Source organism: Lagenorhynchus albirostris, chromosome 1 (genome assembly GCF_949774975.1).
Source record: "Lagenorhynchus albirostris chromosome 1, mLagAlb1.1, whole genome shotgun sequence".
NCBI lineage: Eukaryota > Metazoa > Chordata > Mammalia > Artiodactyla > Delphinidae > Lagenorhynchus > Lagenorhynchus albirostris.
In genome coordinates, this window is record NC_083095.1 from 149182143 (window position 1) to 149200086 (window position 17944).

The window sequence follows — 17944 nt, forward strand, 5'->3', positions numbered from 1 at the left end:
CCTGCCAGGATCCATCCTCATACTGAAAGGTGGAACCTGAGGCCTGCAGTATAGTTCCTAGTGATCCAGGAAAGCCCTCAGTGCCCTGCATCAGTTCCCGACTTTGGGTCTCACACTAGAACATCCATAACTGTCTTTCTCCACTTAAGTATCATTTAGCTTACAAACCAGAGGCAGCAAGCCAATTACTCCCTGGGGTCTGAAACTTCAACCTGGGAGGAAGACTATTCCACAGCAAAGGTATGAATGCAGAAATGCACATCCTAATCCAGTTCGTAAGCAGAGGTGCACAATGTCTGAAAGATCGAAGCCATGAGATAAGAAACTCAGAGAAAAAGAAGTTAACTGGGGAGATGTGGAACTATATGCACTGCATAGGGCATCGGACAGCCCATTTCACTCTGGAGGCTTCAGTTTCCGCATCTGTAGAATGGAGGCTTGCCCCGGGTGCCATGGTCTTTCGATTCTTAGTCTGACACAACCTGGGTTGCTATGAGCAGGCTCTCTGGGTCTTGAATCAACTATTAAAGGAGGGTAACAGAAATACCTGTCTCCTAAGGGGGTTGCAGGATTAAATGAAATAGAGAAAATGTGAAATGTGCAGCACAGCGCCTGGCTATTGTTACTTCTCCAAGGGGGTGCCAGGTCCCGAGGGAACTGGGGCCGCCCGGAGAGCAGCGCAGCCCGCACCGGGCCTGATGGCCTGCCCCGCCCACGTGGGGCTGCGGCCCGTCGAATGACTCCGTGCAACGTGTTGGTGGCGGCTGCCGCGGCGGCGGCGGGCGACTCGGACTCTTCCGGGCGCCGCAGCTTCCTGCCAAGCACCGCGCAGCCGCCTGGCTCCGCCGCGGGAGTAGCCGGTGAAGGCCTCGTCGCCGGTGCGGGACCCAGGGCTCCGCCGCGCTCGCCCAGCCCGACCCCGCGCCGCCGGACCGCACCATGCGCGCCGCGCCGCCGGCCGCGCGGCTTCTGCCGCTGCTGGTGCTGCTCGCGCTCCTGGCCGCGCCCGCCGCCCGCGCCAGCAGAGCCGAGTCCGCCGCCCCGCCGCAGTCCGGATCCGAGCGCCAGCCGCGGCCGCCGCCCGGCCCTGGGCCCGGGAACGCCACCGGGATGGGCTCCGGGGAGGCGGCGGGCGGCGGCGGCGGCAGCTCCAACAGCAGCGGTGACGCCCTGGTGACCCGCATCTCCAGCCTGCTCCGCGACCTGCCCACGCTGAAGGCGGCCGTGATCGTGGCGTGCGCCTTCTCCGCCTTCCTCATAGCCTGCCTGCTGCTGCGCGTCTTCAGGTGGGTCCGCCGCCCCTTTGCAGCCCCCGCGGGCCAACTTGCACCGCCAACCTGCTGTCACTGCGCGCCCGCCGCACCTGCGCGCACCGATGCTCCGGCCCCGGCGCCTGGGTGCGCTCCCGCTAGCCTGGGACTCCCGGCCCTGCTCCACAGGGTTGCACTCGGCTGGTTTTCCCTGCTACACACTTTAGGAATTTTCTCCCCTTCGAACGATATCTCTATCTATAGCTATAGCTGTAGCTATAGCTATGATATGTATCTATATATATCAATAAATATATATAAAATATTGAATTCCTTTTCACTCTCCACTCTCCATCGCGCTCCGAACTATGACACCCTTACACGGAATTTATTTTTATACCTATTTCACAGATGAGGAAAAATTTTCCGGAGAGGCGAGGTGGCTTATTCAAGTAAGCTCAGTGGTGGAAGTAGGATTTGAACCTTACCCACCTTGCTGAGCCTCCCTCTGTTCCCTCTGAGGGCTTCTCAGGCACCACCTGCTGTTTTTTCTTTTCATCGGTTCTGCTACCAAAAGAAGCAGTGTCTAGCCTGTGGGGATACCTGTTGGAGGCGTGCATTGCGCCAGGGATTGGAGCTGGGCTTTAGGGTGTTTGGCCATCCTTGGTGGCCTCAGTGACTTTCTGCCTACCACCCTGCCTGAATGAACTGCCACAATGAAGATGTGCAGGGGCATGAGGGATCTTGGAGAGGCTTTTTGTAGGTTGCTCAAGTTCAGGGAGAAAGTGGGAAATTAGAAAGGATGGCCGGGGTCTCTGGAGTAGGGGAATGGAGAGCGCTACAGGGGATGCAGGGAGGGTCGCATTTCCCCCTAATGCCTGGGAAATTCTGGTTTTGCAGGAAATGAACCAAATGTGTCCTGTTACTCAGGCGGGCCTCTGGGAAATCTGGGCATGTGTGTGTCAGTTATTCACAGCCTGTTCCTTCCCCTTCCAAGTGTATACAGTGTGCTTGGGTGTTTGATCAGCTGTTGGAGGTTTGGGGCCAGGGGCTTGTGAGCCTTTTCAGAGCAGGAGCAGAAACCAGATCTGGAAAGGCCGGGTTGGGAACTCTCCCTTGAGGTTTGCTGTTGGTTGCTGTGTGACTTTGAGTCAAGGTGTTTCTTTGTGGGGCCATAGGATTAAATGGTAGTGGTCCTGAGAAAATGGAGAAGGGGGAACTGTGGGCCCACATCCCCTCGCCCCATCCCCTGCCCTGGCTCCGGCTACATTGTTTTCCACTGTGCTGATCCCCTGATGTGCAGCAGACGTTGAATTGCCCCTCTCTGTACCCCATCCTTCCCGCTGCCCTTTATCCTCTGCTTGCAAACTTCCGTGGCTCCCTGAAGCCACTACCTGGATGTGGCATTCAGACCCTTACAGACTAGCTCCAGTGCACCTTGTGGCCATCAGCCAGCCCTTCTGAACCTCCTGTCACTTCTCTCCTGACACTCCCTGCGGCTGGCTTGTGCTCGTCCACTCCTGGGCCAGTTTCCACTGCACACTTGCCATGACTGCACGCAGCCACCGGGGCCCAGCTCCCATGCTCCGTCCTCTGGGTAGTGTTCCTGGACATCCGAGCCAGGCGGTTGCTTCCTTTTCTGGCCTCCCCCAGCCCTAGCCTTGTGCATCCTCCGTATGGCCCTTCTCACGCCAGGCTGGTGGCTCCCCCACACAGCAGACAGTCCTGGAGGGTGGGCATGTCCAGTCCCCATGCCCAGGGACGGCCTGGCCTTCAGCAGATGCGCCGTAGTCCTTTACTGCCTTCCTGATTGTTCAGTTGCGTTGAACATTGGTGCCTAGAGCAGCTCTGAGCCTGGAGGTTTGAAACATTTTGCTCAAAATAGGCCGCTCAGCCCACAAGGCGGTGCACTTCTTAAGACGGTATTTGAACTATTTTGCCAGTCTGCTCCGTATTACCCAGGAGCGGGGCCGAAAAGCAAGCAGCATGTGGCCAGATGTGAGGGCACGTGTTTGAGCAGGAGAGCCGGTACCCAGGGCTGGAAGGGATGGGTCCTTGCTGGCCTGTGAGCTGGGCGTTGGAGGAAGGTTCCGACTTCACAGGAGAGGCTCCTTATGGCTGTGCCTTCTCTTGCCAGGAAGGCCTTCTTGTTGGGGAGAGTTTCCAGGGCTTCAGCTGGCACCCCAGTTCTGATGTGGATAGGAACTTATAGCATTTTACAGCTGGGAAGGGCCTTGATGGTACACAGGTCCCATGTGCTCCTTTGCAGAGGAGAAAGTTGCATCCCAGGGAGGGGAGTAAGTCATCCGGTAGACTCTAGAACACTACAAGTCTGTGGTCTGTACTGTGACCTTTCCATAGGCCTCTGCACGCTCGCTTCATCGGGCTTCCTGAAGGCCTGCTGCCCTGACTGGGCGTCTTCCTTACCTGCTTCCCCTCCTAGCCGCTTAGCATGCAGTCACCACATCCTGGCTATTCTGCCTCTCAAGTCCCCCTGAGACTGTCTCATCTGGGCCATACCCCTTCCTCCACGGGAGCTTCCCCACCTGCCAGCCCTTCTGCCTGACTCACCTCCCTGCCTCGTGTCCGGAGTCACAGCAGTACCCTTCAGGCTGGCGTTCCTGCAGCCAGCCTTGTCCCCACTCCCATCCATCCTCCCTCGTCTGGTTTCACCCTTCTTCTGCCCACTCATCTCCCCGTGCGCAGGCTTCCAGTGTGCTGGCAAGCTGGCTGTGTCTAACCAGGGCCCCGCCTCCCTCTCAAGCCCCCATCTCAGCTGTGCCCACTGCTCCCGCCCTGCTGGACCTTCAGGTGTTCTCCAGCGGCATCTGGTGGCCTTAGCCCGGCATGTGCCTCTGACCCTCTGCTTGGGGTCCCCTCCACCACCAAGACTACGTGGCCAGCTCATTGCTGTTTGCCTGCCTGTGTGTCACCTCCTCTGAGAAGCCTCCCAGCAAGGCCCCCTTCCAGAGCACATGTGAGTTTGGGATTTTCTACTTGGAGTCAAGAGTGTCGCTGAACTTACCGGGCGGAGGGCCCCTAAGAGCAGGACTGGCCCTTAATCGTTTGTGCCTCTCTAACGCCTGCTGTGGCTCCAAGCACAAGCTGGCATCTGATAAAGGTATTTTTAGCAAATGAATGAACCCCTGAGTATTTTGCTTTGCTGATGCTTTGCTGATGCGTCTCAAAATGTCCTCTGTGATGAGCTGCATGGCTGATGCTGGGAACCTGTGAGATCGGGACTTATTTGGACAGTGGCCGCCATTTCCTTAACGATGGATACAGAGAAGGGAGGGAGGTAAAGGAGGAAGAGTGTAGTAAGTATTATTGCTTATACATAACCCGTGTGTCTGTTTTCCCTGAAGGAGTCGCTTTGCCAGACAACAGAAAGAATGTGGATCCAAGGAAACTGTTACAATTAGAAGCAAAGAATGTGTATCGTGGTAAGAAAGATATATACCTTTAACCAAGCAGTCCCATTTCTAAGGTACACACGTTGTTTACTGCAATACCTATTCTTTGCTTCTAATTTTAGTACTTAGGAGAGGAAGCAAAGATGCATGGCCAATGAAGTCCAGAGCAGTTCTGTTTAACAGTGAAAAGGTTTAAGTAACCTAGGTATCTAACAATTGAGCATTGGTTAGCTAAATTATGGTCGTCCTTACAGTGAAATACTGTGCAGCTGTGAAAAATGATGATGCTAATATAATACTCACTATATGCTGGTTGAGTGAAACAGGTTACAAAACAGTATGTGTAGTATGAGCTCATTAAATAAATAAATAAGCTATATATATATGGATGTGCAAAGAATTTTTTGTATGAGTGTGTACATGTGTGACTGTGGGAGATTCTTCATTATGTATTTATTTATTGCTTATGGTATATTTCTACATTGTCTGAATTTCCTTTCAATGGACATTTATTCATTTTCTTTCTCCCTGTCTGTGCACTCAGCTCCTCAGGTGTGTCTTCCTGAGGACCTGTATAAGAGAGTCTGGGGTGGACCCCTAGGAGTGGGATTCCTGGGTCCCAGGGGTACTCTTACACGGTTTCCTTGAGTATGTACCAGTTTACCCTCCCACCTGCAGTATCTGGGGGTTCTCAGATCCTCCCATCATATCTGACACTTAGTATTATCTGACTTTCTAATGTTTTTCAATCAGATGGGTATGATTGGGTATCTCATTGCTTGCTTTTGCAGATCTCCAGTTCTTACTGAGGTTGAGTAGCTGTCTCTTCCCATACTTATTAATCAATCTGATGTCCCATCTGCAGAATCATTTACAGTTTTTTCATGTATTGGAATCATTAAGGAAAACTGTTTAAAGACTGGAGACAAACTTGGAGGGAGGGAAAGGCAGTTTGGAGGCAGAGCGCCCTCGAGCCAGAGTACCTTCAGGTATATGTGTGTGTGTGCGTGCACGTGTGCATGTGTGTGTGTGTGTGCAGTTCTGCCTGGCTCGCAGTAGGGCCAGCCTCCCTAGGTCTGTTGCTTGACATGTTTATGAGAGCTGGAAGGAAATCAATAAAGAAGCTGTGTTTAGGAAGTAGAAAACTCCTCCAATTTTTGGATGTTGGAAAGCGTCTCATGGGGTCTCATGGATTCAGGGATAACAAGCGTAAACCAATGGCCGCTGTTCAGTACCTTTTGCCCCCCATGCTCTCTGCGGTCTGACTTTACCCTTTGAGATCTGAGGGGGAATCTGACTTTACTCTGTGGTGTCTTATGAACGAGGTGGAGACAAGTTAGAAACTGCCACCTGAAACCACGACTTTCATTTCCTCCTGGGGATCCTTTCCCCATCCTGTCGAGTCTCCCAGCTCTCCTGCCCAGGCCACACTTCTCCCAGATCTCTGTTGGCTGCATGCCCAGCCACTTATTTCAAAAGCTGTGTAAAATCGTCTTATCTGAAAGGAGGGTTGTTTTGGTGCTTCCTGGGGGACGAAGAGGAAGACAAATTCTAAGTGATCTGACATTGCCCAGCTGTTGCACTTGGATCAGTGGCAAAGTTGCACGCTGTCGTGTCCTGAAGACGCCGGAACCACAGGAGCTTAGTGAATTACTAAGCCAGGTCTTTGAAAAGGAATAAAAACGTTCCTGCTTCTCCTGGATTCCCCAGATCTCCCATTGTCTGTGTATTTATATTTGTCCTAAGAATAAAAGTTATTTAAGAGAACATCTAGAAGTTTAATGCTTTCAGGATTTGGGGAAAGTGTTCTGAAAAGTTTTTAGTTATTGCTCATTAGTATATCCATATTATTTTAATAAATTGGAGCTTGGGGCAGAGCCCTGGTTAGAAAGTTAAGCCCCTTTTTATGACTTTGAGATTGTGGCGCTTGTGTAGCACCAGGAGGTCATTTTTAAAAAATTTTATTGAAGTAGGGTTGATTTACAATATTGTGTTTAATTTCTACTGTACAGCACAGTGACTCAGTTATACATATTCTTTATCATATTCTTTTCCATTATGGCTTATCATAGGATATTGAATATAGTTCCCTGTGCTGTACAGTAGGACCTTGTTGTTTATCAGGAGGTCATTTTTGATTGCTTGACCAAGGTTTTGAATTGGGGGAGAAGCTATAGTTGTGAAACATATTTATCTTAATTTAATTTTTACTTTTCAAGTGGGTTTTCTTTTTTCTTTGTTTTCCAGTTTTATTGGGATAAAATTGATACACAGAACTGTATAAGTTTAACGTGGACAGCATAACGACTTGACTTACATATATTGTGAAATGATGACCACGATAAGTATAGTGAACATCCATCATCTCATAGATGCCAAAAAAAGGAAAAAATCATTTTTTTCCTGGTAATGAGAACTTTTGGGGTCTCCTCTCTTAGCAACTTTCCCACCTATCACACAGCAGTGTTAGCTATAGTCATAATGCCCACTCCATCCCCAGGACTTATTGGTCTTATTGGAAGGTTGTACTTTCATCTGATTCCCATGGACGTTTAATCTTACACACCACAGTAAAGAAAGTGTTAAATAAATCTAACCCAGCAAAAATCCAGATTAAAAACAAAAAAACAGGGTAGAGAGTATGCCCTTGATTCAGTTTTCCACCAAGATGAAAAAGAAGTCATAGCGTGTGGGAGGAATAGGGTCCCTCAAGTGGTTCTTTCCTAGGCGGATTCTGCCTGCTTTGGGGTCATTTAGCAATTTCTGGGGACGTTTTTGATTGTCATGACTTGGGGAGGGGGATGCTACTGGCATCTTGTGGGTAAAGGCCAGAGATGCTGCTGGACATCCTACAGTACCCAGGACAGACCCCCTTAACAAAGAATGATCCAGCCCAAGATGGCAGTAGCACAGGTGCGGGCCTCCTGGTTGTCTATGTGAGCAGTTTACTGAACCTTTCTGGGCATCTGCTTCCCAGCACTAATTAAAGTACCTGCTTCCCAGGGCTATTGGGATGTTTGGAATGAGATTGGGTCAATCAAACCCCTGGCTCCCCTTTAAGCAGCCAAGTGTCCTATTGTATTTAAAAAAACGATTCTGAAAACAGATGTAATTTATACCCAACCTTTTGGTCTTGCTTTTGCCTGTAAATGAGGATTCAGCCATATGGCCAAGATCATCAGGCAAGTGCATCTGTTTCTGAGCCTTGCAGATATGAAACTGGTGACTCTTTAGCCTGCGTGAGCCTCCCCGGACACCTAGGACCCCATGTAGGGTCCCGCACACAGCTGAATTCCCCTGGGGAAGGAGGTGCCTCATGACTGCCCTTACTGACAGGCCTGTGAGGACTCAGGACCTGCCACTGATCCCTTCTATCCAGTTGGAAAGGGAGGAAGATCTCTCTTTAATTTAACCCTGAGCCCCCCGGCTTATTTGGCTTTGCCTGTAAACTCTTACGCCCAGGTACTCATCGAGTGTGGGGGCTTTGCCAACACAGCCCCTTCTGGAGGCACGGGGCACGTCTAGGGGTGGGGTGGGGGTCTCCAGTGTCAGTGTCTGCATGCATCCTGTACGGAGAGTGTCACAGAAGGGAAACCCTCCCAGATTTAAGCAGAGAAGGCTTCATAGGTTGTGCCTGGGATTTTAGTTTTATGGCTGATGTTTTGGTTCTAACTATTTACAAAGGGAAATTCTGGGACCATGAATTTAGAATCACGTTGTCATGGTTTCACTTTAAAAATCTGTATTTAATCTTCCTGGCAATCTACCAGGAATCCAGACTTGCTATTTATTTTCCTGAGGGTGCAGGGAGGAGGCAGCCCCCTCTCACTGGCAGGTGTGGAGCAGAAGGGGGGCCATGGCAAAGAGCCCGGGCAGGGCTCTTCAGGCCTGGGAGGGCTTCAGGCCCTTGTAACCTCTTGGGTGTGGGGTTTCTTTGCACTCAGAGTGCCACTGAGCTCCCTCCTTCTACCCATTGTACAGATGAGGAAACTGAGGCCAGGAGATGGGAAGGGTTTGTTAAGGTCACCCAGTGAGTTTGTAGGAAAAGTAGGACTCAAGGCCAGGTGTTCTGATGCTCAGCCTGGCCTCCTCTGGGCCTCCAAGATGTGGTGGGCTGGGTTTTAGCCTGGTCAGTTGAGTCTCCCCAGTGCTCAGCCAGGGACCCAGGAGAGAGCATGGCTGAATGGATGGAGCAATCTTACCAGTGTATTTAATGACCCATTGGAAGCCTAGAAGGTGCTGAGAGAATACAGCTGAGGTGAAGGAGTTTCCAATTCAATCTGGAAGATAGGATAATGCCTTTGTATGATTCTCCTTGGCAGGTGAAAGGCAATCTAATTCTGTAGGGGAGTCATGTGTCAAAAGCAACACTTGATAAGTTGCCAGAGGACTTATCAAAGCCCCAGGGACTTTGGCGGGGGACATGGTGGTCAGGGAGGGCATATGGGGTGAGTAGAAGGATTAGGACCTGATGGGGTGGGAGAAGAGGTTCTTCCAGGACCGGCTGGCTGAGCAGGTTTTGTGGTGGGCAGGGTTTGTGAAAATGATCATCTGGAAATTATGGTGACAATAATAATAATAGCAACTAATATTTATTAAGCCCTTACTGTATACCAGCCTCTGTGCTAAACATTTTATATGTTTCCTCATTCCTGTGAGGAGTGTCCTGTCGGAATCCCATTTTATAGATGAGTAAATCAAGTTGCAGAGTGATGAAGTGTCTTGCTTAAGGCCATATGGCTGGTGAAGGGCAGGAGTCTGATTTCCAATCCAGCATTCCTCCCCCACTCCTTTTCCTGTTGCAGCCGGATTTTGGAAGACAGGAATCCCAGCCAGAGGATTTGGGGATTAGTCGTGGGTCAGAGGAGCAAATGGAGGAGTGTAATGATGAAAGGGCTGCTTTAGTAATGCTGACCCCTTTTAGGTGCTTAACATGTATTTGCTGAGCGAATGGATGAATAGTGATGTGGCTGCCTCGGGGATGCAGGATGGCGGGGGAGACCAGTGGAAGGTGCTGGAAGGACCAGGAGGGAGGGCTGGAGATTCGAGTGGGTGAAGAGGAGGATGAAGAGGAAAGTGTCAGGAGGACCGGAAGGGCCTGGAGAGGTGGGCGTGGTGAAGGGGATGGTCAGGCAGGGGAGAAGCCTTGGTGAGAAAGAGGGTGACAGAAACACCATGGAAACGCCAGCCACGCAGCTGGACATCTCGGCTTGTAGTGGCGGGGTTGGGAGTTCTGTCAAGAAGTGACTGTCCCTGAAGTGTGGACTGTCCCTGAAGTGGGGGGCAGTGGCGGCAAGGACTGACACCCCCGTGCCTCCCCTACCACGTGGCAGGGACAAGTGGATGCTGAAAGGGTCATTTATGACATGTGTCCCGAAGCACAGTGACCCCAGAATTTCAAGGCTGTGGTTGTGTCCCTGGGTCCACCAAAGAGTCCCTCTCGGTCATCTTGCCACTGCCCTTGAACCAACAGAGCCGCCCCTAGAGGCTTCCTTCCTCACTTTTGGCCTCGCTTGCCTCTCCTGGCACCTCACAGACGGGTGAAGTGGACCCAACCCTTTGCAAACACACTTGGGAGCTGGAGGAACAGGTCTTGGGGCATTTGCTGTGGCCACGTTTCACGTGGCTCCTTAAACAGGTCAAAGCCGGGGCGTACTTATTTTTTCTTGGAAGAATGAGAGTTGGATCTGTCCCTCAGGGATTGAGGGAAGGAAAGGGAAACAAGGGTGGGGGGCAGGTAGAGGCGTAACCCTGAGGAGTTATGAAGAGGAACCCTAAGACTTGTCAACGGTATGTGGTCCTGTGTGAAATGGAAGCCCGGGACACACTGTGCATTGGGTGTTGAGGGCGGCGTTGTGATCAGTCAACAGTGGTGTCACTTTGTTAATCCTGAGGGGACAGTGCCCAGGAGAGGAGGGGAACAGCTAGGCTGTATAGGTAATGACTAGTACCTCTTCATCGTGACTGAACTGCTGGTGAACAGATCTAGGACCTCAGTTGACAGTGAGAATCAGGCCATCTCTCTGGGCCCATGATTTTAGCTCAATTATTCAGTGTCACTCATGCGTGGCACCCAGGACCAAATAAACCATGGCCAGGAAGCTAAGTCAGAGGTTGCAGACTGACGGCCCACAGATACGTTTTTTTGTTTTGTTTTGATCTGCACAGTGGTTCTGTTTTCATTTTTTATTAAAGTGCAGTTGCTTTACAGTGTTTCACGTGTATAGCAAAGTGATTCAGTTATGCATACATACATACATACATACATATATATATATTCTTTTTCAGATTCTTTTCCATTGTAGGTTATTACAAGGTATTGAATATAGTTTCCTGTGCTATACAGTAGGTCCTTGTTGTTTATCTATTTTATATACAGTAGTGTGTATCTGTTAATCCCCAATTCCCAATTTATCCCTCCCCCCCTTTTCCCCTTTGGCAAGCATAAGTTTGTTTTCTATGTCTGTGAGTCTATTTCTGTTTTGTAAATAAGTTCATTTGTATCATTTTTTTAGATTTCACATATACGCAGTGTTTCTAACAACTGAGATAACTGAGAACACTTAAAATTGGGAGTCTTCACATCAAAATCCAGATCTGCTTTTCTCAACAGATGGGAATACTGGAAACGCAGTGCCTCTGTAATGAGGGGCGGGTGGGGGGGCAGAGAGCTGGGTAGCCACCGTCCCGTCTCGTCTGTGTTTGTGAGTGCCAATCCTCGTGTCTCCTTGACTCCAAGACCGAGCGTTGGCTGTCATTTGTCACCGCGTTTGTTCTAATGTTTACATCACACCAGGCTTGCTTCACTGCTTTCCTGCGCCTGTGGGCTCTGGGGCGTTTGAGTCATCCTGCTTGACTGGGTGCTGGTACTGGAGCAGAGTGTCTGGCGTGGTGGGGAGGACAGGCGTCAGGTGTGGCAGCGCTGCTCGTGTACCTGGAAGTCTCTGGAACACCTGTGTCTGGGAGGGCTTGGCCGGAGCCCTGTTAGAGCTGGGCTGCCTGAGGTCCTGAAGCTCTCACTGCACTAGAGGAAAATGCTTTTGTCTCCTGTAACCGAGAGTCTCAAGTGGCCCATCTGGAGCGGAGCCAGATGAGATTCAGATCACGCTGGTGTTGGGCTCGTTTAAACTGCTTTAAAAGGATGGTGATGGGTAGAGCGCAGGGGCTGTGCCCAAGGCTGGAAAGGGAGGAGGCTGGGGCTTCGGAATTGTACCCTGGTCGCCAGCCTTGGGTTTGCCCCCGAGCCTGGGGCCCATCCCAGGTCATCGCCCCTTCTTGGGAGACATGGCGCTGTTGTCACTGGCTCTCCGGCATCTGCGTCCCTACATGGTGGGGCTGCACAGTGGGTTTTGGGGTCGTGTCCTTTCTCCAAGTTTGCTTGGTTTTCTAGGGAAGGCTCAGTTTTGTCATGTTCTGAGGGGGGAAGATGCAGGGTAGAGGTCGGAGGTTAAAAACAGGAAAGGCCTCTGTCCTCAGAGCACTGGAAGCTTCGGCCGGGTGCGAAGGCGGGCAGCTGACTCACGGCAGCTGCTTGATCCGATCTCTCCCCTACACATGCCGTTTTCATCTTCTGTATTAATTTTCCAAATGTCAAAGGTAACATGCTCTTTGGAACGAGTAGTGTGGTTTCAGCAGAAGGCTGGCCCTCGAGCCACAGAGCTACGTTAGTGGGCTTCACGTTGAAAACAGCTCAGGTGGAGGAAAGGCCAGAGATGCTGGGTTTGGCTCCTAAAGTCACCAGGTGAGCAGGAGACGGCAGGCAGCCTCTGGGTGGGACGGGGGGGCCCCCGGGCATCTCCAGGAGAAGGGTCTCCTGTCTGAGAGGCAGGCCTGACACACAACGTGGTCTGTTTAAATTTTTATCTTAACTACCTTCTTTGAATTTTATTTATTTATTTACTTGTTTGTTTTAAAAATAGCTCATATATTCACATGGTTTGAAATTCACGAGGAGCCAGAGGGTATAGTGAACAATCTCCTTCTTAGCCCCGCCTGCCCTTCGGCCCCCCAGCTTCCTTCTCTGGGTGCTGTCAATTTCTTGTGACTCTTTCCAGAGAGATTTTATAAGTATAGAAATGAATGAATGTGATAGATACACATACGTACATATCTATCTTTCCTGCTTTTAATGACAGCTCTATAAGATGTAATTCGCATGCCATACAGGTGTCCCGTTTAAAGTGTCCAAATCATGGTTTTTAGTACGTTCACAGAGTTGCGCACCATCACCCCAGTCAATGACAGAAGACTGTTGTCATTCCAGAAAGAAACGTGAGCTCGTTATCGGTCACTCCTCATCTCTCTCCCAAGCCCCACCGCGGTGAGCTCTGCCACCAGCACCCTAGCTGCACCGGGGAAGTGCGTGACGTGGACACGAAATTCGGGCTCAGGGTGAGGGACTTGCCAGGAGGCTCACAGACAAAGGAGTTGCTGGGCTGAGACGGAATTGCACCCCTGGACGTGCAGCCTGTGGATCTGACCGCCGCACCCCCAGACTGAACTTCTGACAGCAGACTAACCCGTCCGGCTTTGCATCGTTTTGTGTCTCTTTGCAGGGGAGGGTGGGGAGGGCAGGCCCCTCTCCACGTGGGTCCTCTGGGCTCCCACTCTGCTCCCCAGCCTCCGTGTCTGCCTGAGCCGTGCGCCGGGGAGCATTGGGAAACCAGTTTCCGACCAGCTGTTGAGCGGGCCTTTGAGTAAACCAACCCTCTGGCTTTAGGATTACATTTCAGAGTAAGAGAATTTGAACTTCTCTTCTGTCTAGTTAGAGATGTTTGTTTTGGCCCCAGTGGAATGATCCTTTGTCTCTTCTCGAGCTTCTCTGGTCTTGCTGGGTCCTGTGAAGCACAACGTGGGCATTTACTTAAAACCACCCTTTAAGTAAATGCCACCGTCTCTCCGCGGAGGCCACTTGGTGTAACGGGACCTCGTACCAGAAAAGAAAAATTACGGCGAAGGGGCCGTGCTGTTGCAGGTGGGCCAGCAATATCTTTTCCCTTCCTTCTTCCCTGAATCTCCCGCTTCTTGGGCGGGGAGCGCTGTGACAGTTGTGGCAAAGCTGCGTTCCTGCTTGTGCCTCCCACCCACCCCCGGGTAGGCGAGGAAGCAGGGCTGTAAGCAGAAACACCGGGATAGGAACCCAAGTCTGACTCTAACCTGGGGCTCTGTCTGGAACCCGTTGCTTCTTTCTCAAGCTGTGTCCTCGAGGCTGACCCACTGCCCTCCCCCCCGGGGACACGTGGGTGACTGCAGATTCTCTGAAGCTGTGTAGCCTTGGCCTTTTCCTCAGACCGGGATGCTGGTGAACAGCCCTGTGGGAAGATCACCAAGGATGCTTGTCGTCTCGGAAAACCTGTTCACAGGTCTCCCTGAGTGAAAGCCTTCACGATGTTGTCACGGAGGTGCATTATATGTATGGTTCCTTGTTTCTAGAACCAGAAACAGGGAAGAGTCCCAGCGTTTTAAAGGATTTGACAAAATGGGAAAATTATACTTACATGTGGAAGGTTTGCTGTTAAAATATGGGAGAATCCCGAGATGGTGTTTATCATTACAGCCATGCCTTTTTTCCTTCGAGACCCTGTGACAACGTTTAGGGTTCATTTGTTTGTGGGTGACAGAAAACCCTGACGAGACTGGCTTCGGTGCCAAACAGAGTAGCATTGTTGGTGTCAAGGAGGGCTGGCATCATGGTAGACCTGGAGCCTGGTCTCTCCCTCCAATCTGTCCTCTACCATGTTGGCTTTATGTTCCATTTCTAGAAGACGGCGATGCAGCTCTCACCCGGGTGAGTTACTGACCCCTTTCCTGCCTGCCTAGCAAAGGTCACTGGCTCGGATTAGTCCCATACTCCCCCCAGCCTCCCAGCCATGGCCCCGAGGGTTGCAATACACTGATTCTGACTCAGGTCTAAGTTCCATGGTCCACTCCTGGAGCTGGGGGTGTGGCCAGTGGTCAGGCCTCCTCACCCACGGGGACCATGGAGAGGGGCATTCACCAAGGATACAGATGCCCAAAGGAGGGAGGAGACGGAGGCTGGGCTGCCCCAAACCAACATGTGTCCTGAGGGAGTCACCGTTAGAAAGAGTTGACGAGAAGTCTGCCCAGATCAATTTGAAATAGGAATGTGTGAGCTGTGGTAAGCGACAAGTTCCAGAAAGTGTGTGCCAAGGGCAAAGAGTTTCTTGGTGTTAAAGATAAGTGGAGATGGAGTCTAGTGGCGGTGTGGAGTGGGCTTGCAGAGGGAGCGAGCGGGGGAACTGGCATCTTGCCTCTTGCCCGTCACGAGGTGGTTCAAAGTGAGCCTCCAGGGAGGTTCGTGCTGGAGCAGCCCTTGGTCCTTGGTCCTGGGGAGATCGACCTCTCTGAGCCTCAGTTTCCTCGTCTGGAACACAGAGATCACAGCGCTGCCGTATAGGGTGATTTATATGTTTTGCATGTGATCTTACACGTAAACTGCTTAGCTGGCACCCGGGAGGAGCTCAGCTCTGAGGGACCGCTATTGATCAGAAAAGATGCGTTAGAGCATCCACGCTCAGAAGAGACAGCAGGACTCGGTGAGGCCACGTAGGCTTTGAACGCATCTGTTTTCCCCTTATCTCACGTCTTCCTCTCCGAGGCAGGGTGTCTCCGTTCTCTGACCCGGGACAGTGAGGCTTGGGGATCTAAGGGTCTGCGGGAAATGCTGGTCGACTATTCATGCATTTCCCAGCTTCTGACTCACACACAGCTAGTAAAGGAAGGGCTCACCTTTTAATTTGAAAAATACGTGAGGTGAGGCCCCCTCCACCCATCCCTCCCCACGCGACTCCAGTCATACATGTGGTTTCTCTCTGGCGCAGCCAGTCACCTTCTGCCATGGGTGAGGCTGAGTCTCTTTCAACTTCTCACAAGTCCTGGTTTTCCCTTATTAACATGTCCAGTAGTGAAACAGCAGAAAGTACTTTTCTGTGAAAGGTTTTGTGGCTCAGAGAGTTGATTACTTGAAATGTAATGTCTTCAGCTCATTGTGTCAAAACTGGTGTTTGATGCATGTCTGAGGGCTCTTGCTAATGGCCTTTTGGTTTAGGCAAGGCTCTGTAGAGAAATGGAACCAAGAGTGTGTGTGTGTGTGTGTGTGTGTATGCATACATACAGGCTTGAAATCCAAGAAGAGCGAAGATTTCCATTTTAGTCTGAATGCAGGGAAAAAAAAAAAAAAAAAAGAATGAGGTCCCAGCTCAAAGGCAGTCCGGCAGGAGAAATTCTCTCACTTGTGGGATGTCAGCCTTTCTTGTCTAGTCAGGCCTTCAAGTGATCGGGTGAGACCCACCTGAGTTGGGGAGGGCAATCTGCTTTACTCAGTCTACCCATTCCAGTGTTAATCTCAACCAGAAACTCTCACAGACACATCCAGAAATAATGCTTGAGCCAATGTCTGGGTAGCCTGTGGCTCAGTCAAGTCTACACATAAAATTAACCATCACTGAACCTTTGGTGTGATCTTCAGGTTTAAAATTACCTTCTCAGGTGACCTGCTTGGAATGGCTGTCATTAGAGCAAGTAGGCCATGGTGTTCTAGAGGTTGGGCTGTGTTCCAGCTTCTCCCGTGGTAGGTGTTCAAGGGTCTTATTTTAAGCTCAGCAGGTAAATTTTATCACAAGACTCCATGAACAATCAGGAAGAAGGAAGGTGATTTTATGGTCGATGGGGATCCATTTCCATGAAGCAGGGCTGAAGTCAGAGCCTCCAGAACCTTCTCCCAGGGGCAGCAGTCGGCCCTGCCCCAGAGCCAAAGACTAAGTGAGGTTTCAAGTTCCAAGTGCAGGACGAGGTTTAGGAATCAGATTTTGCATTTTTCTAATAAGCCTCATGATATTTGAAAAACAGTTACAAACAATGGCGACTCTTCATCCAGAAACCATCTGGGCGCCAGTCTCTTCGGGCATCTACAGGAGCTTTCTCAAACCCTCGGGCCCACAGGACGAATCCTATTCCAGCGTTCCAGATGCTTGTCCAGATGTGTGTTGGGAATGGGCAGCCCTGGCACTGGGCACAGTTAACAGAAGGGCAAGTCCGGCTCCTTTGCAAAGCCAGGGCTTCCTCTGAACAGCTGTGACCCGTCAGGGCAGAGATAGGAGACTTCTGAGAAAAGTGTGATGTGTGCGTCTGTGTCGATCCGGACCTTGAGCCTCGTCTAGAGGGCTTGGGGGGTGGGTGGTTCTCCTTGTGGCTTTGTCTTGGGTTGCTTGTGGTGTATGGAGCCGTTTCTGGGCTTAAATTTCCCCATCCAGTATTGGAGATTGAATTGGTCAGGGATTATGTCATCTGGGGCAGAACACTAAGATCTATTTTACTCCTTTGTGGGGAGGTGGAGAGAAAACAAGAATCTGTTGATTGTGAGAATCTGGACCAGCGGTATTTATAACGTAAGCATTTACGCTCCCTTTTACAAAGCCTGCTTCCAAAATACTGTTGTCCCATGGCCACTGGGGAGGTGACCGGCTGTGCCCCTCTTACCTCTTAACCACCTGGCTTGGTGTTTGCACCGTGCTGCAACGTGTTTGAAATCCACGCAGTTTCACACCCACACCTCTGCGTGCGTGCCTGTGATGAAAGCAGGAAGGACAAATTGCTTTGTAATGAGGCTAGGGGATTGTCAGGCTTTATAGCTGATTTCCCAAAGTCTCTACACAAAGAACCACAAGGAGCAGTGCTATAGGTTGTACAGGTTGCTTTAAGCCAAAGGTATAGATAAATATTTATATTTTCTATGCAAACAATCCTTTCACAAATCATGTCTTTGATAAATAACACTAGGTAAGAAAAGAGCAAGTTGCTGTTGCTAAGAAACTCTTACTTGACGGTGAACTTCTGTTTTCATTGTTTTGCAAACTTCTTGAGGAGTTTCTGTGTGCTGGGGTCAGAGAGACGGGGCATGTGTCTTTGATGTGGTCTCCAGCTGGGTACGGCTTACAGTCTGCAGGAAGCATGTTTAGAGAATATGATTCTTCAATGCCCCATTTATGATTCTGGGGGGTTTGGCTGGTTTCTCATAGACAGTTTCAAATATTTTTTAAAAAGGAGGGACATCAGAGAATACAAGGCATTTGGGAAAAAGTTCAAAATAGTGCAGAAAGAAATGCTTAGAGCATCAGTAGTCATAATAACAATATCGTTCCCTGTGGCATCATAAACTTTCAGCTGTGTCCTGATCAATGTCTCGTGCTTTGTGCAGAGGGTCTGACACTGGGGATGGAAAGGCTTGCTCGGCACTTTCCCCGTGGTCCCCAGTGACCGTCT

General features: G+C 50.6%; 1 protein-coding gene across 1 annotated transcript in view; it reads left to right on the forward strand.

Annotated features, from left to right (window-relative positions):
* Window positions 1-939: 939 nt before the first annotated feature.
* The window catches only part of FAM174B (family with sequence similarity 174 member B), a 30816-nt gene continuing 13811 nt past the window's right edge, over window positions 940-17944 (forward strand). The window contains exon 1 of the mRNA XM_060170544.1: window positions 940-1286. Within this exon, the coding sequence (XP_060026527.1) occupies window positions 940-1286 (347 nt within the window). The remainder of the gene's footprint in view (window positions 1287-17944) is intronic.